This window comes from Hypanus sabinus, chromosome 17 (genome assembly GCF_030144855.1).
Source record: "Hypanus sabinus isolate sHypSab1 chromosome 17, sHypSab1.hap1, whole genome shotgun sequence".
In the NCBI taxonomy this organism is placed as follows: Eukaryota; Metazoa; Chordata; class Chondrichthyes; order Myliobatiformes; family Dasyatidae; genus Hypanus; species Hypanus sabinus.
In genome coordinates, this window is record NC_082722.1 from 50,114,651 (window position 1) to 50,141,974 (window position 27,324).

Consider the following 27,324-nt stretch of genomic DNA (forward strand, 5'->3'; position numbering starts at 1 on the left):
TTCATCCTGTCTCTGTTTGAAAACACGTATAATATAGTGCTAGAATTATTTGTATAATATGATGGGCACTGATGTGCCTTAACTGTTACATATGTTTCACAGTAATTTGATAAAGATATTTTCCTAAGTTTATGACAGCTAGACTTATTTGATAAGTTCACCTATTTACTTTCCCTATGACAGTGTTACAAGTTATTGCCCAAAGTACATGTTTGTCTTTATATTGAATCCATGTTAACTAATATTTCAAATCGTTAACTGTCATACACCTCTATTCTGCCACGTCATTAACATTTAGATTATCAATATTGTGAACATAACAAAATCATATTAATAAAGATAGAAAACTTTTCAGAATATAGCTATAGAGGTAGCAATAAATAAGCAAACAGATTATTCTCCCTTTAAATTCTTATCTTTTCCTTTTAAAAGAAATAATCAATTAGGAATATAGGCCTTGTCCAACCTTAATATTGTTTATCAACTTATCGTTTTGACAAACAAGCCAGTACCAGGTGTAACGTACATTCTGCTTCCAAACTCCCTAAGCATAATTCCCATCCCAGCTCAATCTGATAAGCATACACTTTCCTTTTATACAATGAGGGCAAAGTCTGGTGAAAGCAAGCTGCCTTTTTTGGACCACATCCAAATAATTTTCCTAAACTTTTTTTTTCCTGCAAGCATGCTCTGAAAGAACAATTGTGTATTAATGGACTATGGTAGCAGTTTACAGAACACCCAATAATATTCCCTTGCATTCCTTGTTTTCTCTTCTACAATATCTGGCAGAAGAAATCTCAGTCATGTACATAATTTTTTTTGAATTGTATAAAAGGATGTAATGAGCATTTTTTTTCATTGAGATATGTAATATTGCATTCAAAGAGGAATTTATTTTAATTCAAATATAGTTTTTCAGTACTTGATTGCAGAAATGACTTATTGTAGAATAAAGCTGAATACCAAATCTCAGTATTTCTGGAGTTTGCAGATGCTGTAACTCGGAGCTAAAAAAGCACCTGCTAGATGCACTTAGCCGATCATGAAGCATCTGTAAAAGAAAAGGGATTGCAGTGTTGTGGATCAAGAGCTTCCATCAGCATTGAGAATGTAGAGGGCAGGTAGCCGCTATAGAGATGACAGGGATGGGTTAGGCAGGGGCTGGCAGGCAATAGGTGGAAGTGGGTGTGAGAGATTTTATGGTCTTACAGAGGATGAAAGAATGAAGTTGTAAGATATTGGCCGGTGGATGGAAAGCAGAGACAGACAAGGAGAGAAATTTAAAGAGTAGATAGAAGCAAGTGAGGTAAGAGGATGGGCAATGTAGAGACAGGCTGAAAAGTGAAGCGTGGAGGCATGAGATGGTAAAAATGCAAGGTGATAGCTAGAAATGAGATAAGGGAGGGATGACAAGCAGATGAAGGAGGGGCTAGGAGATCTGGTTGGATAAGTGTGTGGGTGACAGGCAGATGGAATCAGGTAGGTAAGGGGAATGGAATTAGGTAATGGGGCTGGGAGGGTTTAGAAATGGGGAGTTGAAGGAGCCTAGGTAGATCAACAAGAAAGAGAAAGAAATATAAATTACCTGAATTTGGGAAATTCAATGTTCATACCATTGAGATGGGAGCTATCAGTGGAACTGCCCTATACAGTGCCTGTTGTCTTGTCTATTATTTATTGTAATGCCTGCACTGTTTTGTGCACTTTATGCAGTCCAGTGTAGGTCTGTAGTCTAGTGTAGTTTCTTTCTGTGTTGTTTTCACTCAGTTCAGTGTAGTTTTTGTACTGTTTCATGTAGCACCATAGACCTGAAAAATGTTGTCTCGTTTTTACTGTGTACTGTACCAGCAGTTATGGTCAAAATGACAATAAAAAGTGACTTGACTTGAATGTGAGGTGTATTTTTCTTAGGTTGCGCAAATGCAAACTAAAAGAACACCATTTACAGGATCTTGACGTGGAACACTGATTATGTCTTTGCAGCCACAGAGGCTTTCAGATCTGTCACGTTCCACCAGCAGTTTGCTTTTTGCTCTCTTTAATTGTAGTTTTGATTTTCCAATGCAGGAGAGCTAAAGTTTGGAACCAATGTCAATTCTAATTCCACTGTCATCAATATCTAATTTCAGTCTCAAACATAAACTTACTTTTCCTCATTTTCTAAAGGCTCAACAGGAAATATCCCTAGAAATCTCAGATATTCCCAAGGTCAGTAATCAAGTAATGTCTTCCAATTCTCTGTAAAACCATTCATAATTCATCTGTACCTGGGTATGATTGTCGTGTGCCACAATTGCTTAAATTGCTTGCAATGCTCTGCTAAAGTTCAACTCAGCTACTAACATCTTATACATAAAATGTCACACTGTACTTCAGGATGATCTCTCATGGCTCTGGGGGCCTATGCTCAATCATGAAGTTGGGTTTGCCCTGCAAAGAGATCTCATATTCATTTTATGAATGCATGGGTTTTCCGTGGATGCCCTGGTTTTCTCTAACGTACTAATGACATGTCAAGTGGTTTATTAGCTACATAGGTTAAGCTTTAATATGTAACATCCCAAAACATTGAAGTGGAGCCTGTACGGTCTGACCAGTGCCTTAAGTGCAAACCTTTTTTGATACATGACCTCTAAATGTGGCTGAGCTGGTTGAGGCTTGGGTCTAGTTGTTAAATGCTCATACCCATCAAAAGATTGCTGATCATTGACTGGGGGATTTTAGAATGGTATTGTCTTTGTTCAGTTGGTTGATGAATATGAAATATTTATCAAAGTTTGAGAGATGATTTGATAGTGTTCAAATCATTAAGATTAAATAAATAAAAAGAAACATTGGAAGAATGATTGAGAACAAAAGTCGGAGGGCATTGGCTTAATATCTAGAGGAGAAGCATGCAACAAGTATTCTGAGAATAGCATTCACTGTCTGAGAAGCTGGTGAATGTAGTTTCAGTTGTTGGTTTCAAAAATTCAACAAGTTGAATACCCAAGGAAGAACAAATTACCAGGGCACAGGGGAAAAAGCTGGGGAATACAGCTGGAAATTTGCTCTTGCAAAAGGGAAATACCATCCTTCTATGCTTTACAAATTCTAGGACCTTTAATTCCTTTAAATATTTCAATGTCATTCCTGTTGTGTTGCTGTATATTCTAGTCATGTAGCAATCCGCCTTTAAGCAAATTAGTGCTGATAGACATGCAGAGATCCTAAATATTAGGTCTCTCTTAATACATGCTTGAAGGTTGCTTTATATGAACTCGCCATTAACAGGTGTTTTTCTGCCATTTTAGACCAATGGTTACAGGATGTACCAAAGACTCCTGAAGAAATGGAAGTAAAGTACCCAACAGATGATCAGAAGAATTCTGAAATATGGCACCTGCCAGGTAACTGTGATGTGTTTTTTTTTGCAGAACGAAGTACCAATTATAGTCTGAATTTTCACTCAGTGGCCATTTTATTAGGTACATTCTATGCGCACCTACTGAAGTATATATCCTCCACTTTGCTTATGTTACTCTTGCATCTTGGGAATTTCTTGTCAAAGTTTCCATGGAGAATATGCAAGCCTGGTGGAAGTAAATGTAAATTTGTGTATGTTTTGTGAAGCAGTGCATGTAATTGGTGGTTACGCACCTGATGAATAAACTTCCATCTTGCTTTTACCCAGACTAGATAATACATTAACCTGTATCGGTAATCAGCAGATTTTAAATTGATGCATGTCTGGTACCATGGTTGTTTAGTGGTTAGCACAATGCTATTACAGCTGGGGCTGTACCAGAGTTCAATTCTGGTGCTGTTCTGTAAGGAGTCTTTGTAAATCCTCCCTGTGGAATGTGTGGGTTTGCTCCGAGTCCTCTGGTTTCCTCCCATGGTCCAAAGACATACCGGATAGGCTAATTAGTCATTGTTGATTGTCCTGTGATTAGGTTAGGGTTAAGTCGGGTTTGTCAGGGGTTGCTGGGTCTACATTGCTCAAAGGGCGGGAAAGGCCTACTCCATAGTTTATCGCTCAATAAATAAACTAAGTAATACAGAGAGCGGCCAAGCATCACACACAAAATGCTGCAGGAACGTAGCAGACCAGGCAGCATCTATGGAAAAGAGTAATCAGTCGACATTTCAGGCCAAGACCCTTCTTTAGGACCCTTCCATAGATGCTGCCTGGCCTGCTGAGTTCCTCCGCCGTTTTGTGTGTGTTAATACAGAGCGAGCCATTTGGCAATTCCACTCCCTGCCAGCTCCCAAGCAGGCAATCCCATTACCCTTTTTTTTAATTTCCCGGGACTCCTGCTACTTACTTTGTCTCGCACATGTCCATCTTTAGATCTTTTTGCCATCAACCTATACAAAGGACAATTTACAACTGCTGATTAATCTACTGGCACCTCTACAGAGCATCTTGAGAAAACCCATGCACTCACCAAGAGAACCTGCAAGTTCCATGCGAACAGCCCACCAAAGCCCTGATCCTACCATGCCATTTTGTTCCCCAGTTGCACGTTTATGCACTATACCCAAATTTTAAATATAGTTAACCAGCCTCCCTCAGTTTCTCATCTTTATTCTTAAAAATTTCTAAAATTATTTTGTAATAGGTAATGAGTGGGAATAAAACGATCCTTTCCTGGTTGGCTGCCAGTGACTAGTGGTGTTCCGCAGGGGTCGGTGTTGGGAACTGCTTCTTTTTATGCTGTAAATCAATGACTTAGATGATGAAGTAGATGGCTTTGTTACCAAGCTTGTAGATGATACAAAGATTGGTGGAGGGCACGTAGTGTTGAGGAAACCAGTAGGCTGCAGAAGGACTTGGACAGAATAGAAGAATAGGCAAGAAAGTGGCAAATGAAATACAATACTGGAAAATGCACAGTCATGCACTTTGGTAGTAGAAATAAATGTGTGGACTATTTTCTAAATGGGGAGAAAATCCAAAAATCTGAGATGCAAAGGGCCTTGGGAGTCCTCGTGCAGGATTCCCTAAAGGTTAACTTGCAGGTTGAGTCGGTGGTGAGGAAGGCAAATGCAATGTTAGTATTCATTTCAAGAGGTCTTGAGTACAAGAACAGGGATGTGATGCTGAGGCTTTATAAGGCACTGGTGAGGCCTCACCTTGAATATTGTGAACAGATTTTGACCCCTCATCTAAGAAAATGTGTGCTGGCATTGGAGAGGGTTCAGAGGAGGTTCACAAGGATGATTCCGAGAATGAAAGGGTTATCATACAAGGAACATTTGATAGCTCTGGGTCTGTAGTAACTGGAATTTAGAAGGATGGTGGAGAGGGGGAATCCTTCAACTGTTGAAAGGCCTAGACAGAGTAGATGTGGAATGGATGTTTCCTACGGTAGTTGAGTCTGGGACAAGAGGGCTCAGGATAGAGGGGTGTCCATTTTAAACAGAGATGTGAACAGATGGGAAAAGAGGATCAGCCATGATTGAATGGCGGAACAGACTCAATGGGCCAAATGGCCTAATTCTGCTCCTATGACTTATGGTCTTATGTTGAGCCGTCGTGTTTTCCAATTCTGTTGCCTTTGGAGTATTTTAGCTCTTGTTGCAATTTGCTGAAAATTCTGACAAACAGCATCGGCCATTCTCTAAATCACATGATATATCACTGCTCAAAGGAAGCATATGCTGTGAGCAAAATATTGGGAATGATAGGGGAAGACCAAGATAAAGCTTACTCACCAGGGTTTTAAACCACCAATTTTCTGTAATATTTAACATCATTTAACAAAAAAGCTATCAACTTAAATTCACTCAGATTCTTGGCTGTATTTAAATTAAAACAAAACATCAAATCTCAGCATAGAGCTTTCACAACGTTTAATATCCTTGCAATGTGTTAGTATTCACAAAGATTTATTTTGGTAATTTTAAAATTGTTATTACTATAATATTTGCTTTTGCCCTTTACAAGATGCCTTTGATTTTTGGCCTTCTGTATAGTTCCAGTTTTGAGTAATAAGTATCTTGAATATCAGCTGAATTTATAAACTACTTGAAATGTTATATATCAACAATTCCATCTGTTTTTTTAATTCTATAAATTGAAAAAATGTGAAGAAACAGAAATTTAAATTTAATTTCAAATGTAGAATATATCTATTTGACTTCATAATGGTGAAATGAAAGTCTTGACTTTATTATTTAAATCTGATCAGATGTAGCTTCATTAACCACCCTTTGAGTTACCCGTATATAAAGTTTGCATTCCTTATGTGAAGATGGGAATTGTTGACATTTGGAAGATAGACAAAGACTTCACATTAACTAGTAAACAGTGTTGATGTATTTTTATAGTTTATAAAATAGATTCAAAGCTGCCATTTTAAAATTGCCAAATACCGTGGATTCTGGTTAATTGGGACAACTTGGGGGTGGTATATTTTGGCCCAAGTGGCGGAAGTTTCATGGGAATGGCTAACACAGTATAACATAAAGATCAATTGAGTAACAAATTATGTATTTAAATGAAATGTTGAGACAAGTTAGAACACTGCCAATAAATAGTATGACAGTACAATAAAACTGTGTATTAGTTTATAATAATTATCAACAGAGAAATTCATCCAGTGTACACAATAAACAAAATAAGTGCAAACACCTAGTGGAGATAATGGACTGTCTGTACTATGCTATCGTTGGTTGTATCCTGCAAATCTTCAATTTCATTGTAATGTTCAAGATGTTCATCGATACCTTCAAGTTCTTCCTGGTTCCTAACTTGTTGAAGTAGTGAAATCATTTCATTTTCACTCCCAGCCATTTCTGGCATCTGCAAGTCTGAATGCTTGAAACTGCAGTGAGCAAAACAGTTCAAAGTTGTCTTACTGCTTATTTCTCACCAACTTTTAGAGACAAAGTCACTGCTTTTTGAAAGCAAACAAATGCAATAGATGCTATTTAAAAGATAGTAAACACAAAGTACACTGCAGATGCTGTGGTCAAATCAACACATACAACAAGCTGGAGGAACTCAGCAGGTTTGACCACAGCCTCCAGCTTGTTGTATGTGTTGATTTGACCACAACATCTGCAGTGTACTTTGTGTTTACTATTCATTACTCCGCTGCAAAGTCTCTTCGAGGTATGCCTACCCTGAAGAAGTTTATATCTTCTCTTTGACGGGAGATCAGTGAGACCCTTTCTCACTGTTCACCCTGTTACGAACCCCATAACTGGGTCACTTACCAGCAAAGATAGAGAGGCCCGTTGAAGTCTGATGGTACTATTTTTAAAAGTCTTTATTTATAAAGGGGCACGAAAATAAGATTAATACAGACATTCAGATAAAATATGTAGTCAATACTCAATCAAAAAACATGGGTATAATAATAATCATCAATTAAGCAATAGCTCTATCGTTTGTCTAGGGGATATTGTATTGTCCAATGGAAAGTTAAAAGTCACTGTCCTTTCAAGCTGCAGCTATTTGGGTTTAAGAGAGACAGTTTTATTAAGACAACTTGCCCGGGACTTTTATGAGGCCAATCCGTTGCATCGGGGGAGTTGGTTCCCCGTTGTTAGTTCCAAGTCGTTTTCCGTGGTACCGGCCACCAGCCCCCAGGCAAGGGAACCGAACGCACGTGGCTTCCTTCAAATGGCTTCCCGATATTGCGGGATCGCTAGCGTTTCTTCTAGTGCGTCTGAAGGGGTTGTTCCCCCCAGACCCTCTTTTATACTTCCTCACGGGGTCTCAAATGTCAATCAGGTTGGGATGATGCAATCCCTCTCTCAACCAGCCCACTTTCCCCGAGGGCTTGCACGTAGCATAAAGTGTCTCCACAAACGTTGTCTCCAGGAGACAATGGCCAGGTCTCTCTCTCTCTCATTTCCTGGGTCCTCTGAGCCAACCCAATAATGCTCCTGCGATTCTCACAAAGGAGGGGGCTCCCCCGCCCCTTCAGCCCCTCAGAGCTGTGGTGCATTCATAACACCCCCTTTCTTCAAAGCATTTTCACCAGCGGTGAAACGAAGTAGTACAGAGTCTTACAGGGTTTTAGAATCTAACACAATACAAAAGTTTTTTTTCTACAGAGTAACACAGTGATACATTCAATTCAGCATCCAAATGGTTAACAATTACAGTGGCATTTCTTTTAATATTTTAACATCTTGTACCTTACTAAAGTCTTGTAGCATCAGACTTCAACTTAATAACCACCTATTTATTATTTTTTTTTAGCAACAAAACTAAGGAGTTGTGATCTTAGCTTATGTGCATCTACAGTTTATGTGAATACTAATCGTTTTGGTCGTTTTCACTTACCAGCAGGTTTCCAAGGGGGGTTGTCTTTATTATTCACAGGCTTTGGCGAAATCCCGCACAACCTGCTTTGCTATTTAAAATGGCATCCCCATTAACCGTTGCCTCTTTTCCGGTGAGTTCCCACGTGGGGAACTTGAGTAATCTGGCGAGGTAAACTCCCGCCCGCCTCGTTCATAGGGGTTATTTTATCAACACCATGTCCCAAACTTAGACCATTTCCACCCAATTCTTTAATTTTACACAGGTAGCTAGCCCTCTCATCAGGACCCTTCAGGCTATTGGTTTTTAATTCGAACTTTTCATTCAAGTAGCATTTCGAATTCGGCCTCTGCACACCCCATCCTGGCATAACAATAGAGTGGGGGGCCCCGCTATCTCCCGGCTCACTCTGTAAGCGATCTGCCGGGTTTAAAATTTCTTCATTCGACTTGGGAACTACAGACTTTCCATTTCCTTCAATAATAATTCTTATCTCCCCATTCTTAAATTCTGCATTAACTTTGAACACACCTTCGAGCACAAACACCTGGGAACTCTCACTTCCCACTGTTACCAAGGTTAACCCTTTTTCCACTGAACCAAGTCTATCTGACCCACAAGGACGGCGAACACGGGGCGTTCTACTGAATCAAATACCTCAGACTTTTTCTGAGCTCCGTTACTAGGTTCAGTACCACATGCATCCCCATCTTGGACACACTCAAACGGGACATTGGCCTCTTCCAGGCTTTCAATACCCGTACCCTTTTCAAATTCTAAGTTCCCCCGTTTCTCCCAGGTACTCTCTGGGCAACTCCCTTCCGGAGTAAACTCAACCCCGTGAGCTGAAACAACCTCACCTGCCAACCCAGCAGACTTCTTCGAGGTAAGGGCACCCTTTTCATCAAGGGCTGCCCTCATTTCATTATTGGGAACACCTTTAGAAGTTTCAACTTCCTCAAACAGTTCTGCCAAACCCGACAGATCATCCCTGTCCAACTCTGGACCTCTTAACCACTCTATCGATTCCTCATCTTTATTTCTGGCCTCTAGGACCTTTCTCCTCGCTAAAGGTAGATCTACCTCCGCTTCCTTACCCTCTTTTACTTTACTACTCTTCATTTTACCACTCACTAAACCCTCGTGGTACAGGGTCGGTAGAAACGTCTTGGCCAAATCAAAACTAGCCAGGTTTAAACTGCTCTCGTTCTCAGCTGCCTTTCTCGACAGGCTGCGAGTGATCGCGCATACGGGATAGATCTGGGACTCTAGGGGTGGGGCCACCGCACTCACCTGTCGGCCGGTCCTCATCATGGCTGCCCAAACCTTACCACCTGCTAAATCGTTACCGAGAAGGACGTCCGCGTCAGTTCTCGGGAATTCTGATGGCACCCCTATTTCAACGGGTCCAGACACCAGCTCACAATCCATAATGACCTCATGTAAGGCCACCATTTCTATCCTTTTACTTATTCCCTTTACAGCTACCCTTCTCGTCTTTCGACCAAACTCTAATACCTTACTGCTGATCAATGACAGCTCAGACCCCATGTCTCTCCAGATTCGTATGGGAACTGGTGGGTCTCCCTCCCTCACAGACACGGTTCCGTGTGACAGACAAGTCTCAGACCCTTCTCGTACTCTGTCTACCCAGGGCTCTCTTGTCGATCTACTGATTACCACTGCACATCCAAGAAGGACTGCTGCTTTCCCTTTTCCCGTCTCCCTCCTCGGAGCAAAGCACCGAGATGCAACATGCCCGCTCTTCCCACAATTAAAACAGGTCAAGCCCTGAAATCTCTGGCCGTCTTGCCTTTCCCCCTTGACCTTACCACTAGCTCCCAGCGGGACCTCTGCCTCAGCCGGCGGACTTTCTCGATCATTCCCATGGTCTCTCCGGGTACTTTTATTCGAGGAAAACTTTGCCTTGTGGGTTAGAGCATATTCATCTGCGAACCTAGCAAATTCTGAAATGGACTTATCCGGCTTCTCATTCAGATACGTCCGGATATCCTCCGAAACACAACCTTTAAATTCCTCAATCAGAATTAACTCCCTGAGATGCCCATAATCTTCTCCCACTCTCTCTGCAGTGCACCACCGGTCCAAGAGCACAGCCTTCTCATGGGCAAACTCGGTATACGTCTGATTCCACCCTTTCTGTAAATCTCTGAACTTTTGTCTATAAGCTTCAGGTACTAGCTCGTAACCCCGGAGAATGGCTGCCTTTACTTTGTCATAACTCTCCTCCTCCATGGACAACGCCGCATATGCCCGTTGTGCCTTCCCTTTTAACACACTTTGTAACACCGCCACCCACTGTGCTCTGGGCCACTCCTGATTCACTGCCACCTTTTCAAAAAGCAAGAAATAACTATCAACATCCATCTCCTCGAATGGGGGTACTAACCTCAATGCCCGACTAACATCAAACCGCTCCTCTCGGTCTGACCCCTGACTGCATTTAACTTTAACTTCTCCATCTCCAAGTCATGTTTCCTCTGTCTCTCTGCCTCCCTCTCCTTCTCAGCCCTTTCCTTCTCCTTCTCAGCTGCTTCCAGCTTTTTTAACTGAAGTTCATGCTCTCTTTGCTTCTCATCTCTTTCCTGCTCCCTTTTCACCTCTAAGGCCCTTAACTGGAGCTCCTGATCCTGTTTCACCTCTAACTCCTTTAGCTGGCGCGCATGCTCCCTTTGTTTGTCGGCTCTCTCTCTCTCCCTCTCCCTCTCCCCTCTCTCCCCCCCCTTTCTCCCTCTCCCTCTCTCTCTTTTTCTTTCTCGGCTGCTTCCAGCTGCTTTAACTTGATTTCATGTTCCAGCCTTAATTTCTCCAACTCGAACTGAGCCATCCCACTAGTTGGTACCTTTTCAGGGATATTTTCCAATACCTCAGCTGAAAACACATTCTTCACAATATAATACTGAGTTATGGCCCTCCGCACCTCCCACTTTTTCATTGACAACCTCACCTCTGCGAGGTTTAACCCTTTCGCCAGATTTATCAAGTCTGATTTGGTGGCCTCCTCTAGCGCCTCCAGAGTCGATTTTTCTATAAATTCACCCACGTCCATCATTGCTGGTTTCCCATCTGGCTACCCGCGTTTGGACTTACAAACCCGATTCATTGGCTCACCAATTTGGTTTCAAATCTTGAGACGAGAACCCCAATTGTTGTTACGAACCCTGTAACTGGGTCACTTACCAGCAAAGATAGAGAGGTCCGTTGAAGTCTGATGGTACTATTTTTAAAAGTCTTTATTTATAAAGGGGCACGAAAATAAGATTAATACAGACATTCAGATAAAATATGTCATCAATACTCAATCAAAAAACGCAGGTATAATAATAATCATCAATTAAGCAATAGCTCTATCGTTTGTCTAGGGGATATTGTATTGTCCGATGGAAAGATAAAAGTCACTGTCCTTTCAAGCTGCAGCTATTTGGGTTTAAGAGAGACAGTTTTATTAAGACAACTTCCCCGGAACTTTTATGAGGCCAATCCGTTGCATCGGGGGAGTTGGTTCCCCATTGTTAGTTCCAAGTCGTTTTCCGTGGTACCAGCCACCAGCCCCCAGGCAAGGGAACCGAACGCACGTGGCTTCCTTCAAATGGCTTCCCGATATTGCAGGATCGCTAGCGTTTCTTCTTGTTCCCCCCAGACCCTCTTTTATACTTCCTCACGGGGTCGCAGATGTCAATCGGGTTGGGATGATGCAATCTCTCTCTCAACCAGCCCACTTTCCCCGAGGGCTTGCACGTAGCATAGTCCCCAATCCACAAACGTTGTATCCAGGAGACAATGGCCAGGTCTCTCTCATTTCCTGGGTCCTCTGTGCCAACCCAATAATGCTCTTGCGATTCTCACAAAGGAGGGTGCTCCCCCGCCCCTTCGGCCCCTCAGAGCTGTGGTGCATTCATAACAACCCTCTGTGATCTCTGCCTCCCTCCGACTCTTCGATCATGTCCTGACCACAGCCACGTCTCATTTTTGGGAATATGTCTTTCCTCTGGTTTTTAATCTGACACCCACCAGCCTTCTCCTTCCCACCCTCCCCCCACCTTATTTATGGGTCCCCTGCCCCCTCCCTCTTCAGTCCTGACGAAGGGTCTCGGCCAGAAACATTGACTGCTCGTTTCCACGGATGCTGCCCAACCTGCTGAGTTCCTCCAGCTTGTTGTATGTGTCTATTTAAAGATGTTTGCCTGAAGCACACTGTGGCATCTAATGGCCACATAGTGACTGTTACTAGTTGGAGCCTGTTCAGCAACAGTCACCGGCCCCAATTAAATGGAATAGTGTCCCAAATAGATGAAGGGAATCCCAGCAATTTTCTCAATCAGATTTTGTTCTTTTAAGAGTTGTACCAAGCAAGGGGCTGCCCCAATTAACCAATGGCCCAACCGGAATCGACTGTATACTATAAGGAATTGGTAATTTTTTAGTTTTAAATCTCTGATTTAAAATCTGAGTTTTAAATCTCAAGATGAAGTTCTGACCCCTTTTTAAATCTGCTTCCAGTAATGAAGAAATTATGAATAATATTTTTTAATCTTAAGAATAAAAGGAGCTGTAAATGTAGTTTTATTGCTGAGAATCTCAAGGTCTGATGTCAAATCAAAGTTCAAAGTGAATTTATTACCACTGCTGCTTTCTGCAGGGATCACTCCCTGTGCGACTCCCTTGTCCACTTGTCCCTCCCTACTGATCTCCCTCCTGGCACTTATCCTTGCAAGTGGAACAAGTGCCACATCTCCCTCACGACCAGTCAGGGCCTCAAACAGTCCTTCCAGATGAGGTGACACTTCACCTGTGGGTCTGGATTCTCCTACTGTATCTGGTACTCCCAGTGTGACCTCCTGTGTATCAGTGAGACAAAACGTAGATTGGAAGACCACTTTGCTGAGCACTTATGCTCTGCCTGCCACAAAAAGTGTGATTTTTCTGGCAGCTACCCATTTCAATTCTACTTCTCATTCCTATTCTGACATATCATTTCTTGGCATCCTTTACTGCCATGATGAGGCCACACTCAGGTTGGAGAAGCCAAGTTTGTATTTCGCCTGGGTAGCCTCCAACCTGATGGCATGAATGTTGATCTATTGAACTTCCCCACCCCTCACCCTTTACCATTCCCCATTCCTCCTTTCCCACTCACACCTTCTCCCCTTACCTCTCATCATCTCCTTCTGGTGCTTTTCACCCTTCTTTTTCTTCCATCGTCTTCTGTTCTCTGCTATCAGGTAGCCACTTCTTCAGCCCTTTATCTCTTTCACCAATCAACTTCCCAGCTCTTTACTTAATTTCTCATCTCCCCATCCCCCCCTTTTTACCTATCTCCTACCACCTTGTATGACTTCCTCCCCTCCCCCCATGTTCTTGGTCTAACTCTTTCCCCCTTCCTTTCCGGTCCTGATGAATGGTCTCGGCCTGAAATGTCTGCTGTTTACTCATTTCCACGGATGCTGCCTGGCCTGCTGAGTTCCTCCAGCACTTTGTATGTGTTGTTGTATTAACAATATTGCTAGTTGTGCTGTTGGGGCCACTGAGCAGACGGTTGTATTCCATTGAAAATATGACTTCACAAAGTAACATCAGAAATATTGCCAAGTTTTTAATGCAGAGCTGCTGTGGATTGTGTGCAATGTTCATAGCAGAGTTATGTTTTCCAACAAACTGATTAGCTGGAAAACAGGTGGATGAAAAGAAAACAACAGATGCTTATTAACAAATGTAGTACCTGGATCTAGATGTGTTTGCTGTTGCCTTTATAGATTAAGATATTGATAAGCATTGCAATTAATCATATTAATGTAGCTTGGGAAGCAACACATGCTGAAGTTGGCCAGAAGGAGAGCTATTTTTATCAAATGTTGCATTAAAAGCTGTAAGTTATTTTATGGATTTATGGATTTTATGAGCTATTTATGATCTGTACATTGTGCACTTAAATTGCTTATACACTTCTGGTGCATGGCATGTTAATTTTCATCTAAGGGACTAGTTAGCATAGGCTTTCTTGTAACTTTCAACATCTTATGTTTGACAAAGTTAATAGAAAATTAATTTTTCAGGAGAAATGTCACCTTGATTTCTTTTTGACTTAACAAAAGAACCATTATTGCATCTCTAAGGACATCTAAATGCTGTTTACTCTGAATAGTCAATCAATAACTTGCAAATTTAATCCAGTGCTCATGAGCTGTGACCTTTTGAGAGTGAAATGCATCAAAAATATTTTGTTTTAGTTTGAAATGTGGTGTTATGTAATGTGACTAAATTATAGCTTAGTATATAAGGTTTATTTCCAAGCTTTCATAGTTTTGTGCCTGCAGGTTATACGAGGTATTAATGATTTGAAAATTAGTGAAGAAAGTCTTTCAGTTTTTTGTCCTCAACCTTCCCAGAGTTATACAAACCTGATGCATTCCCCTGCAGCACCCCCTCACCCCGACCCCATGTGGAATTTTACCACTTCTACTTCAGTATTCTATTACTGAAGTATTCTCCTTTCTATCAGATCAGGTGATCATTTCATTTCATCATCTTATAAATTTTCTTCATATTAAATTTGGAAATGACTGTACTCACTACCTAAGGTACCTTTGATTCAGTGAATCAGGGATGTTTTCAATATGATGCCTTTGAAATTCAGTTGAATTTCCTGTCCCATTTTCATGGTTTGAAGATCTCAGCGGTTGTAGCTAATGCTGAAGTAAATGTGCACTTCAAAGTAAAAAGTTCAAGTAAGCGTGCACTTCAAAGTACAAAGTTCAAAGTAAATTTACTATCAAAGGACATGTATGTCACCATATACAACGGTGGGATTCAATTTCTTGCAGGCATTCACAGAAAATACAAGAAATGCAATAGAATCAATGGAAGGCCACACCCAACAGGATGGAAAAACAGCTAATCTGATAAAGCTAACAAACTGTGCAATTATAGGGAAATAATAATAATAATAATGTATAAGCAATAAATATTGAAAATATTAGATGAAAAGTCCTTGAAAGTGAGTCCACAGGTTGTGGGAATACGTCAGTAATGGGGCAAATGAAGTTATCCCTTCTGATTCAAGAGCCTCATGTTGAGGGGTAATAACTGTTTCTGAACTTGGTGATCTGTGTCCTGAGACTCAGTACCACCTTCCTGGTGGCAACCACAAGAAGAGAGCATGGTCTGGATCGTTGGGGTCTTTAATGATAGAACTACTTTCCTGTGACAGCACTCCATGTAGATGTGCTCAGTGGTGGCAATGGTGTCCATGATGGACTGGGCAGTATCACTTCTTGTATGTCTTTCTGTACAAGGGAATTGGTGTTTCCATACCATGAGCAACCAGTCAATATATTCTCCATCACGTAGCTATAGAAGTTTATCAAAGTTTTAGATGACATGCTGAATCTTTGCAAACTTCTAAGAAAGTAGAGGTGCTGACGTGCTTTCTTCATGAAGACACCTGCATGCTGAACCCAGGACAGATCCTTTGAAATGTTAATACAAAAAAATTTGAAGTTGCCGACCTTCTCCACCTCTGATCTCCCGATGAGGACCAGCTTACAGACCTCTGGTTTCCTCCTTCTCAATCATCAGATTCTTGGTCTTGGTGTCACAGAATGAGATGTAGTTGTTGTACACCACTCAGCAAGATTTTCAGTCTCCCTTCTGATTTATCACCACCATTGATTCAGCCAACGACAGTGGTGTCATCTGCACAGTAGTGTTATAGTATTGGAGCTGTGCTTTGCCTATAGTCATAGTCATAACTGCAATGTGAGTAGAGCGAGGTCTAAACACACAATCCTGTGGTGCACCTGTGCTGATGGAGATTGTGGACAAGATGCTGTTGCCAATCTGAACTGACTGAGGTCTGTGAGTAGGGAAATAAAGGATCCATTTGCACAAGTTGGGGACAAGGTCTGGATACATATCACCTACAGCACCAGGAGTCTCAATGCACTCAGCCACTGCTATACTAAGATCAGGAATGCCTACTACTCCATGTCTAGACCGCATTTCAGCAAATCTGATCACTTGGTTGTCTTTCTCCTACCTGCATACAGATAGAGGCTGAAGAGCAAGGCTCCAGAGATGAGGACAACCAACAGGTGGTCACAGGAGGCAGAGGAACAGCTACGGGATTGCTTCGAATCGGTGGACTGGGCCGTGTTCAAGGAACTGAATGAATACACTATAGGTGCCATAGACTTTATTAAAACAGTTGTAGACAAGTGTGTCTGCACAAAGTTATTCTGAGTTGTCTCCAAGCAGAAGCTCTGGATGAACCATGAGATCCACAATCTTTTGAGGGCCAGGTCAGAGGCATTCAGGTCTGGAGACCAAGTAAAATACAGGATGTCCAGATGCAATCTTCTGAAAGCCATCACATGTGCAAAGTGCTTACAAAATGAAACCAAGCTCCAAAATGAGCTTAATGCCTTTTATGATCACTTTAGCCATCAAAACGTGAAATCTTAACGAACTCCTGCAGCCCCGGTTGACCTTATGATTTCAGTCTCTGAGGCCAAAGTGAAAGCATCAGTTAGGCGGATGAACCCATGGAAAGTATCCAGCTCAAACAGCATACCTGACTGAGTACTGAACTCCTGTACTGATCAACTGGTGATTTTCACCAATATCTTTGACGTCTTGCATTGGCAATCTGATGTACCCCCTGCTTCAAACAGGTTTCAGTTGTACCTGTGCCTAAGGAGAGTGTGGTGACCTGCTTCAATGACTATTCGCTTGCATACAGTTGATGAAGTCCTGTATGAGAAGTTGTTGATGAACCACATCAACTCCTGCCTGAGAAGCAACTTGAATTCACTCCAGTTTGTCCACCATCACAACAGGTCAACAGTAGATGCTCTTCAGTCAAGCCTGGAATATCTGAAGAGCAAAGATGCATATATCAGTATGGTCTTCATTAATTACAGCTCAGCATTCAATTATATCATCCCCTCAAAACTAATCAATAAGCTTCAAGTCTTTGGCCTCAATACTTTCTTGTGTAACTGGATCCTCTATTTCCTAACTTGTAAGATTTCCTCACGGTGGATACTTGGGCTTTGCAGGAGTTATAAGGAGCCTGCATATGGTTTTTTGTGTGTCACAGCCAAAAGGCTGCTGTTCCACATTATCAAACATTATATCTAATATCAGTACCTTCAACTTTTTCTCCATGGTGCCTTTGCAAGATATATATAGCTTAAACTTCTACACAGCGCAGAGCTCAAAGCTTCATTTAATTATGTTACCTTTGTGTTTCTCCACTGTATTTGGAGAATTAACCAAAAACAAATGTGCAATGAGCTTTAATTGTTGGGATGAAGTGCAGTGTAAAGTGAGTTTGAATTGGGTAAAGTTGGGGTGTGGTGAAGTTTTCTAATACCAACTCCATGGCAAATCCAAACTGCTGTGTCATTAGTTTGTAGTAGGATTCACAAAAGCGTAGAGCTGGAATGCACTCAAATGATTTCGTGGTATAGTGGGGATAATGGTGATTTGAATGAGTTGTCATCTAATCAGGAAATTATGACAGAACTTTCCACAGTGTAATGATGATATAAATGTGGAAACAAGGAGTCATATTGACAAAGTATGTGGTTTGAAGTTCCATGCTGGACTGTATTTTTGGTGGGTCCAATGCCGAGCAAACTTCACTAGCAATGTGAAGCAAGTTCAACATTTTGCCTAAAGGCTGGCATAAAGTCTTTTGTTGTGCCCCATTATGTTGCTAAATATGAATGTCTCAGTAAAAGAAAAAATTGGTGTTACTAAGTCACACAAGTTTGCTCTTCATTCCTATTAAGGAGTTGATGAATAGTATTTGGAAACTTCCCAACAGGGAAAGGCGAAGAGGATTTTATATAAAGTTATATCTGCCACCAGGGCCGTGTCAAGTATCTGTTAACAGCATCATTGTATGTAGAGGGATATTGAATACAGTTAAACTAAACTATTTATTTTATCCACATTTTGTGATTCTATGCAAGGACCCTTTGCATTAAAACTGCATTGGGCATACTCCGAGGAGATAGAATGACACGGTTATCAAATGACATTTATTTGAGTAAAGGTAAAATTAATTTGAATAGTCTTTTGTGCAGAATTCTTGTGCACAAATTGATTGCGAAATCAAGAACCAATGCAGGATTCTTTGTGATGTCTACCAAATCCTTTGTTTAATTACACTGTTACCTTTTACTGTACTTTAATAATAATATATAACACGCATATTCTCTAGTTCTGATTGTAGACTATAACTTAGAATTTAATTTACATCTAAATTGGCATGATTGCTTTTTAATATAGTTTAACTTTTAATCATTTTTATTTCTAAGATTCTCAGCTGAATTTTGTATTTTCTTTACATTTTGCTTTTGCTGTGTTACACATTGATTTCCGTGATTAACTTTGTTAATTTTAGTCACTGAGTTCACACATAATGAAAGTTTGGCATTTCTCAGCAATCAGAATGGAATTCCAAGGCAATCATAAAGAACTGTGGCAGTGAAAGGAGTAGTGTTTATTAATAAGATACTGTATTGCAGAATCCTATCACTATCTTACAGGCTGTCATTGGAGCAGCAATTGTTGAGAATATTAATTGTTCTGTGGTCTGGAGCTGATGGCAGGATGACGATACGTGGGATGATTATGGGTTTTTCGAAACTCCTTTCTGTGATAGACTGACTATCAGACACATTCCAGCTATTTTGCTTATCAGCAAAAGAGATTCGGGGAAGCAAGAGTTGGCGTTTTTGAGGTAGCTGTCTCAGTGTCTGCAGCTGTCAACTGGATAACCACAGAGATGGGAGGGATATGGCCAGGACACTTTGTTGTCTAAATGTTGCAGACATTTTTCTCTAATTTTGGTTCCTGTTCAAAATACTAATAAAATTTAAGAAGTTTGTTTAGGTATTTTCTCTTGTTTCCACTCATTGTTTCTTTTAATGATTTCAGGGTCTTGAAGAATATTTGAAAAAGTTTGATATTTGAAAGTTTACATCATTGTTCACCGTGTGTATTCAATTAGCACAAACAAAATTCCAGTGGTTCAATAATTCACTAATTCACTATATCTCTTAGAAGTTTATTTGGATGTAGAGGCTGGGGAAATGGCAGATAGGTAGTCCAATTATATATTAGTGGGAAGAATGAGAAGAGGCTAAGAAGGGGGACAAGAACAGACCCCTTCCTAAAGGTATAAATGCACAGTTCATTGAAAATGGTAAAGCAAGTTGAGAAAAGTTGCTTCTGAAAAAAGTAAATTGGATCCTTAGTTTTATAAATAGAAGTCTGAAGAAGAAGGGGCAGAAAATTATGATGTCTTTGTAAAACACTGGTTCAAAAGTTGAGTTTATTGTCATATGCACGTCCATGAATGCATGTGTGCAATAAAAATTTTACTGGCAGCAGCAATGCAGGCACATAGCATTATATTAACAGCATTCATAAGAAAAAAAATAATTAATCATAAATTATACCCAATTTTTACAACAAGTAATACAATTGGATCAAACAAGAACAAAGTCCATTTTACTGCAAAGTGATTAAAGTAGTCATAGTGTACTAAACTGTAGTGATTAAGGTTTTGCTGGCGATTCAAGAACCAGTTGGTTGAAGGGAAGCAGTGGTTCATTCAAAGCTAGAGTTTTGTTCAGTTCTGGATGCCAGACTTTAGGAAAGATCCAAGGATATAGAATGAGTGCAGAAACAATTTACTATAAATATTTCCTGGAAAATGTGGCTAAATTGGAGAATCTGGGATTGTTCTCCTTGGACAGAGGAGCTTACGCAATATTCAATAGAGATATTGGGCGAGGGACAGAGTAGGTGGAGGGGAAAATACATTCCCGTGTGTGGATTATAGCTCAAAAAGAAGTGACTTACAAACAGATCATAAATTAACATGAGGATTTTTTTTAACATGCACTGTCTATGGTAGTAGTAGTAGTGGCAGATTCAATTACAGCATACAAAAGAGAATTAGATGTACATCCAAAAGGGGAAAAAATTGAATGGTTATGGGAAATGAACCTGGTCAGTTGTCAGGTATCTCAGTGGGAGAGCATTTTGGAGATAGTGAACACAATTCTATCCCCTGTACCATAGCATTGGAGAGGGATAGAAACAGACAAGTTAGGGAAACGTTTAATTGGAGTAAGGGGAAATATGAGGCTATCAGGCAGGAACTTGGAAGCATAGAATGGAAACAGGTGTTCTCAGGCAAACATACAGAAGAAATGTGGCAAATGTTCAGGGGATATTTTTGTGGGGTTCTGAAGAGGCACATTCCAATGAGACATGGAAAGGATGGTAGGGTACAAGATCCGTGGTGTAAACAGGCTTTTGTAAATCTAGTCAGGAAGAAAAGAAGAGTTTACGAAAGGTTCAAAAAACTAGGTAATGATACGAATCTAGGAGATTATAAGGCTAACAGGAAGTTTAAGAATGAAATTAGGAGAGCCAGAAGGGATTATGAGAAGGCCTTGGTGAGCAGGATTAAGGAAAACCCCAAGGCATTCTACAAGTATGTGAAGAGCAAGAGGATAAAATCTGAGAGAAGAGGACCAAGCAAGTGTGACAGTGGAAAAGTGTGTATGGAACCAGAGGAAATAGCAGAGGTACTTAATGAATACTTTGCTTCAGTATTCACTACGGAAAAGGAGCTTGGCGATTGTAGGGATGACTTGCAGTGGACTGAAAAGCTTGAGAATGTAGGTGTTAAGGAAGATGATGTGCCTGGAGCTTTTGGAAAGCATCAAGTTCGAAAAGTCACCGGGACCAGACAGGATGTACCCCAGGCTACTGTGAGAAGCAAGGGAAGAGATTGCTGAGCCTCTGACATTGATCTTTGCATCATCAATGAGGACAGGAGAGGTTCCAGAGGATTGGAGGGTTGTGGATGTTGTTCCCTTATTCAAGAAAGGGAGTAGGGATAGTCCAGGAAATTATAGAGCAGTGAATCTTATTTCAGTGGTTGGTAAGGTGATGGAGAAGATCCTGAGAGGCAGGATTTATGAACATTTAGAGAGGCATAATATGATTAGGAATAGTCAGCTTGGCTTTGTCAAAGGCAGGTCGTGCCTTACGAGCCTGATTAAATTTTTTTGAGGATATGACTAAACACATTGATGAAAGTAGAGCCATAGATGTAGTGTATATGGATTTCAGCAAGGCATTTGATAAGGTAGCCCATGCATGACTTATTGAGAAAGTAAGGAGGCATGGGATCCAAGGGAACATTGCTTTGTGGATCCAGAACTGGCTTGCCCTCAAAAGGCAAAGAGTGGTTGCAGACGGGTGCATGGAGGCCGGTGAACAGTGGTATGCCTCAGGGATCATTGTGATTTTTATAAATGACCTGGATGAGGAAGTGGAGGGATGGGTTAGTAAATTTCCTGATGACACAAAGATTGGGGGTGTTGTGGATAGTGTGGAGGGCTATCAGAGGTTACAACGGGACAATGATAGGATGCAAAACTGGGCTGAGAAGTGGCACATCGAGTTCAACCCAGATGCATATGAGGTGGTTGATTTTGGTAGACAATAGACAATAGGGGCAGCAGTAGGCCATTCAGCCCTTCGAGCCAGCAGTCATTCAATGTGATCATGGCTGATCATCCACAATCAGTACCCTGTTCCTGCCTTCTCCCCAAATATTATGGCAGAATATAGAGTTAATGGTATAGCATTAACGTTTTTTACGCAGAGAGTAGTGAGTGTGCGGAATGGGCTGCCGGCAGCGTTTGTGGAGGTGGAAATGATAGGGTCTTTTAAGAGACTTCTGGATGGCTACATGGAGCTTGGGAATATAGAGGGCTATGGGTAAAGCCTAGGTAGTTCTAAGGGAGGGACATGATTGGCACAACTTTGTGTGCCGAAGGGCCTGTATTGTGCTGTGTGTTTTCTATGTTTCTATAAGTCCATAAGATTTAGAAGGAGAAGTAGACCATTCGGCCCATCGAGTCTTCTCCGCCATTCAATCATGGGCTGATCCGCTTCATCCAGTCATCCCCACTCCCCTGCTTTTATCCCATACCCATTGATGCCCTAGCTAATCAAGAACCCATCTATCTCTGCATTAAATGCACCCAATGACTTGGCCTCCACAGCCGCTCGTGGCAACAAATTCCACAGATTTACCACTTTTGGATTAAAGTAATTTATCTGCATCTCAGTTCTAAAAGGACATCTTTCAATCCTGAAGTTGTGCCCTTTCGTCCTAGAATCCCCTACCATTTGAAATAACTTTGCCATATCTAATCTGTTCAGGCCTTTTAATATTTGGAATGTTTCTATGAGATCCTCCCTCATTCTCCTGAACTCCAGGAAGTATAGCCCAACAGCTGCCAGACATTCCTCATAGGATAACCTTCTCATTCCTGGAATCATTCTCATGAAACTTCTCTGAACCCTCTCCAATATCAGTATATCCTTTCTAAAATAAGGAGCCCAAAAGTGCAAACCGTACTCCAAATGTGGTCTCACGAGTGCATTATAGAGCCTCAACATCACATCCCTGCTCTGATATTCTATACGTCTAGAAATGAATGCCCATTTGCCTTCTTCACAACCGGCTCAACCTGCCGGTTAACCTTTAGGGTATCTTGCACAAGAACTCCCAAGTCTCTTTGCATCACTGCATTTTGAATTCTCTCCCCATCTAAATAATAGTCTGCCCGTTTATTTCTTCCACCAAAATGCATGACCATACACTTTCAAACATTTGCCACTTCTTTGCCCATTCCCCTAAACTATTTAAGTCTCTCTGCAGGCTCTCTGTTTTCTCAACACTACCCACACCTCCACCCATCTTTGTATCATCAGCAAATTTAGCCAAATCATTGACATACATCATAAAAAGTAACTGTCCCAACACCAACTCCTGTGGAACTCCACTGGTAACCAGTAGCCAGCCAGAATAGGATCCCCTTATTCCCATTCTCTGTTTTCTGCCAACCAGCCAATGTTCCACCCACGCTAGTAACTTCCCTGTAATTCCATGGGTTCTTATCTTGCTAAGCAGCCTCATGTGCGGCACCTTATCAAAGACCTTCTGAAAATCCAAGTACACTATGTCTATTGCATCTCCTTTTTCTACCCTGCTTGTAACTTTCTCAAAGAATTGAAGTAGGTTTGTCAGGCAGCACCTTCCTTTCAGGAAAACATGCTGGCTTTGGCCTATCTTGTCATGTGCCTCTAGGTACTCCATAATCTCATCCCTAACAAATGATTCCAACAGCTTCCCAACCATTGACATCAGGCTAACAGATCTAACAGTCTGAGTAAAGACTGCGCGTTTTTCCTGTAGCTGCCTAGATTCCATCCCATGTCCTAAGTCATGGTTTGGGAGGTAAGGTAGGAATTCTAAATTGCACCTAGTATATAGGTAAATGATAAAATTTGTGGGGGTGGGGTTTGATGGGAACGTGGAGAGAATAGGTAATGGGAAAAATTAGTGGTACTCTGTGAATGAACTGAATAGCTAAGTTATATGGAAATCACCTTAAATTGATGATCAGCCTTAAGAGCCCCACTGCAAAGATTGGATGATAGAGTTCTTCAAGAAGAGGAGTACTTCAGTAGGTGAAGAGAGGGATTACATTTCCTTTGCCTTTGGAAGGGTTGATCCTTGAAAGATTGCAATGTGATTACTCTTTGTAGTGACCACAAGGTATACATACTGAAGTGGAAGCTTTTTTGGTTTAGATCTGCTCTTCCTGCTTTGTGGATATTAACTATCAAAGTTGGTCATCCAGGAGAGGCATTTCTTTTGCAGTCCAGTGTCTTTTGATTCTTTTCCTTTGACATCTCCCTATTTGAGCTGCGCTCAACTTGAGCAGAGAAGCTGTTTGACAACGGTGCAGCGTTTACATTCCTACTCTTAATATTAGTTAAGAACTGATTTCAGGTAAGGAAGTGGACCTCTGCCCTGTGATACAGTTTGGCTCCTTGCCAAGGACAGAAAAACAATGATTAATAATGAACTTTGAGTAAGTGCCATTTGTATAGCATATTGCTGTAAAACTTTTATTTGCTTTACTTTGCAGTTATGGAGCATGAACTTGAATTTGTTGTCACATTACAGGCCTAAATAATTTGGACAATGACTTATGAGATGAAAACTGAGCAATTTTCCTGTAGACAGAAATTGTACCTTGCAGCTGCTGCCATAAATATCATTTCAACTCAAGGTTCTGCAGAGTAACACAGACAAAATGCTGGAAGAACTCAGTAGGTCAGGCAGCATCTATGGAAATCACAATCATTTCAACATGTGTAATATGTAGTTTTATTCAAGTACTATATTTTAATATCATTTGTATTGTAATGTACTTCACAAACATTTGGCAGCATTTACCAAAATTAGAAGACTTAATTTAGAAACGGGCAACTGACTTCCTGTTTGAAATATGTTACAAATTAAATTCTGTATTTTTCCTTCAGTTTAATAGTATACTTGTGTACTTACGTGGGAAATGAATCCGTTAGAGCCTTGTCTTAACATGTCATGGTATTTTGTTCATTCATTCTCCCTCTCCCACCATCAATGAAACAGATTTATCTGGCCATTATTACATTGGGGTTTACACAAATTGGCCGCCCTATTACTTATGTTGCAAATGTAATTAGTTTGCTGTTATGAGCTGTGGTATATCTTGTGGTTGCAAAAAGGTATAGAAGGTCCAAGACATAATGACCAGTTGCGTCATTCCAAGAACATGGATACAAGTTAGCCAGGGTAAATTACTGGCTGTCTCTCCTTTTTTTTCAGTCAACATGAATGGTCTCAACTTGGAACATCAATTGTCTATGTCCTGCTCTAAATTATAGCCATGCTCTTACAGGTGACTTACTTTCTAGCTCACTTCATTGTTCATGGGGTATTATTAGAATGTTTGGAGAATATTTCTTCCTGTCTTAATACTTAATGTTTATATTATTAATCTTTGTTAAATCCAGAAGCTTTTCTTTTATTAATGGTTCAATTAAATTCATATTTGCTATGCTGAATTATAGATTTTTACCCCCTTGAACCAATATTATTGTATCCTAATTCTTTTAGTTTGTAACTAATGGTTCTTTTCACGTTCAAATTCAAGTCCAAGTATAGGCAAGTGTACTCTGGGGCCAAGTTGTCAACAGCCACATCTAGCACAGGGCAAATACAGTATACAGTCACACAAAAAAAATCCTGAGTCCATGAATGTTGCAGTGATCTGCAATCAGACACAATATGATTTGTCTTCTGCTGAGAAAACACTGGGGGAAGTGCTGTCTCCAGCTTGGATGTTGTGCGACACCCCCTCCGGTAGAGCGCATTAACTCCACCTCTCTCCTGGGCAACGGTAACCAGGCAACACCACAGCTTGGGGCCTAGTCCTTACTACAACTGAGGTCACATAGCTCCCCCGCCATCAGCCCCTGCCTATCGCCAAAAAATTGGTGAGTCAGACTTGCAGCATTCCACATTAACAATTTCACACAGTGTCTTGAAGACACTGAAAAGCGACTAAGATAATCACTTGCTGCACACTGCACACTGACATCTCCAACGCCTCTCTGATGCAGGCGGGAGCACGATCTGTACCAAGTCCAGCTCCTTCATTTTCTCCACCAACGGGCATCTCACTGATGGGGTAGATAGACAATAGACAATAGGTGCAGAAGTAGACCATTCGGCCCTTTGAGCCTGCACCGCCATTTTGAGATCATGGCTGATCATCTACTATCAATACCCGGTTCCTGCCTTGTCCCCATATCCCTTGATTCCCCTATCCATAAGATACCTATCTAGCTCCTTCTTGAAACCATCCAGAGAATTGGCCTCCACTGCCTTCCGAGGCAGTGCATTCCAGACCCCCACAACTCTCTGGGAGAAGAAGTTTTTCCTTAACTCTGTCCTAAACCCCTTATTCTCAAACCATGCCCTCTGGTACTGGACTCTCCCAGCATCTGGAACATATTTCCTGCCTCTATCTTGTCCAATCCCTTAATAATCTCATATGTTTCAATCAGATCCCCTCTCAATCTCCTTAATTCCAGCGTGTACAAGCACAGTCTCTCTAACCTCTCTGCGTAAGACAGTCTGGACATCCCAGGAATTAATTTCGTATATCTACGCTGCACTTCCTCTACAGCCAGGATGTCCTTCCTTAACCCTGGAGACCAAAACTGTACACAATACTCCAGGTGTGGTCTCACCAGGGCCTTGTACAAATGCACGAGGATTTCCTTGCTCTTGTACTCCATTCCCTTTGTAATAACGGCCAACATTCCATTAGCCTGCTGCACTTGCTCATTCACCTTCAGTGACTGATGAACAAGGACTCCTGGATCCCTTTGTACTTCTCCCTTACCTAACTTTACGCCGTTCAGATAATAATCTGCCTTCCTGTTCTTACTCCCAAAGTGGATAACCTCACACTTATCTGCAGTACTTTTAAGTTCTTGACGTTCAGCATGGTCTTAAGATCATAAAAAATTACTTTTAAAAAGTACAGTAACATCGTGGAAGCCACTACTATCAAACTCGCTTTGCCGTCTTATTAGAAAGGTCACATCTTTTGGTTTGCATCAGGAGCTAAAAGTGAAAGGTTTACTCAAAACCAAATGTTTAAATTGTGATTGTCGAAGTTAGTGTTAGTGGCTTTGGACTGTCAATTTCTCTTTTGCTCCAGTACATCTCAGCTGTTACCTTTTGGAGTATGTGTTTACTGTTCTCTCTTAAAACCCTGCATCTTTTGTAATGGACCTAAAGTTCAAGATTCAATATGCAGTTGTGCGTGCTGTCGTAGGTCACTACCTACGCTCCTTATCACATCTGGAGATAGGATAAATTGTTAACAGTTTGAATCCAGCTCAGCCTAATGGGTGAAAGTCCTTCGACTGATTGTAAAGATCATAATCTGACCCGAGGTTTGTGAACTTCAGTTCAGATCCCAAAATGCATAGGTCCACAATCAAAGACCCGAATTTGGTAATAATTTGTGTAACTTATAATTTATGAATCAGCTTCTCATGATAAGTCATGAAAGAATACTGAT

The 27,324-nt window shown here is 41.1% G+C and overlaps 1 protein-coding gene across 2 annotated transcripts in view; it reads left to right on the plus strand.

Moving 5' to 3' along the window:
* zfpm1 (zinc finger protein, FOG family member 1) overlaps nt 1-27,324 on the plus strand; it is a 212,446-nt gene that overhangs the window by 67,714 nt on the left and 117,408 nt on the right. For both annotated transcript variants that reach the window (XM_059993028.1, XM_059993029.1), the window contains exon 3: nt 3,297-3,392. In XM_059993028.1, coding sequence (XP_059849011.1) covers nt 3,297-3,392 — 96 coding nt within the window. The remainder of the gene's footprint in view (nt 1-3,296; nt 3,393-27,324) is intronic.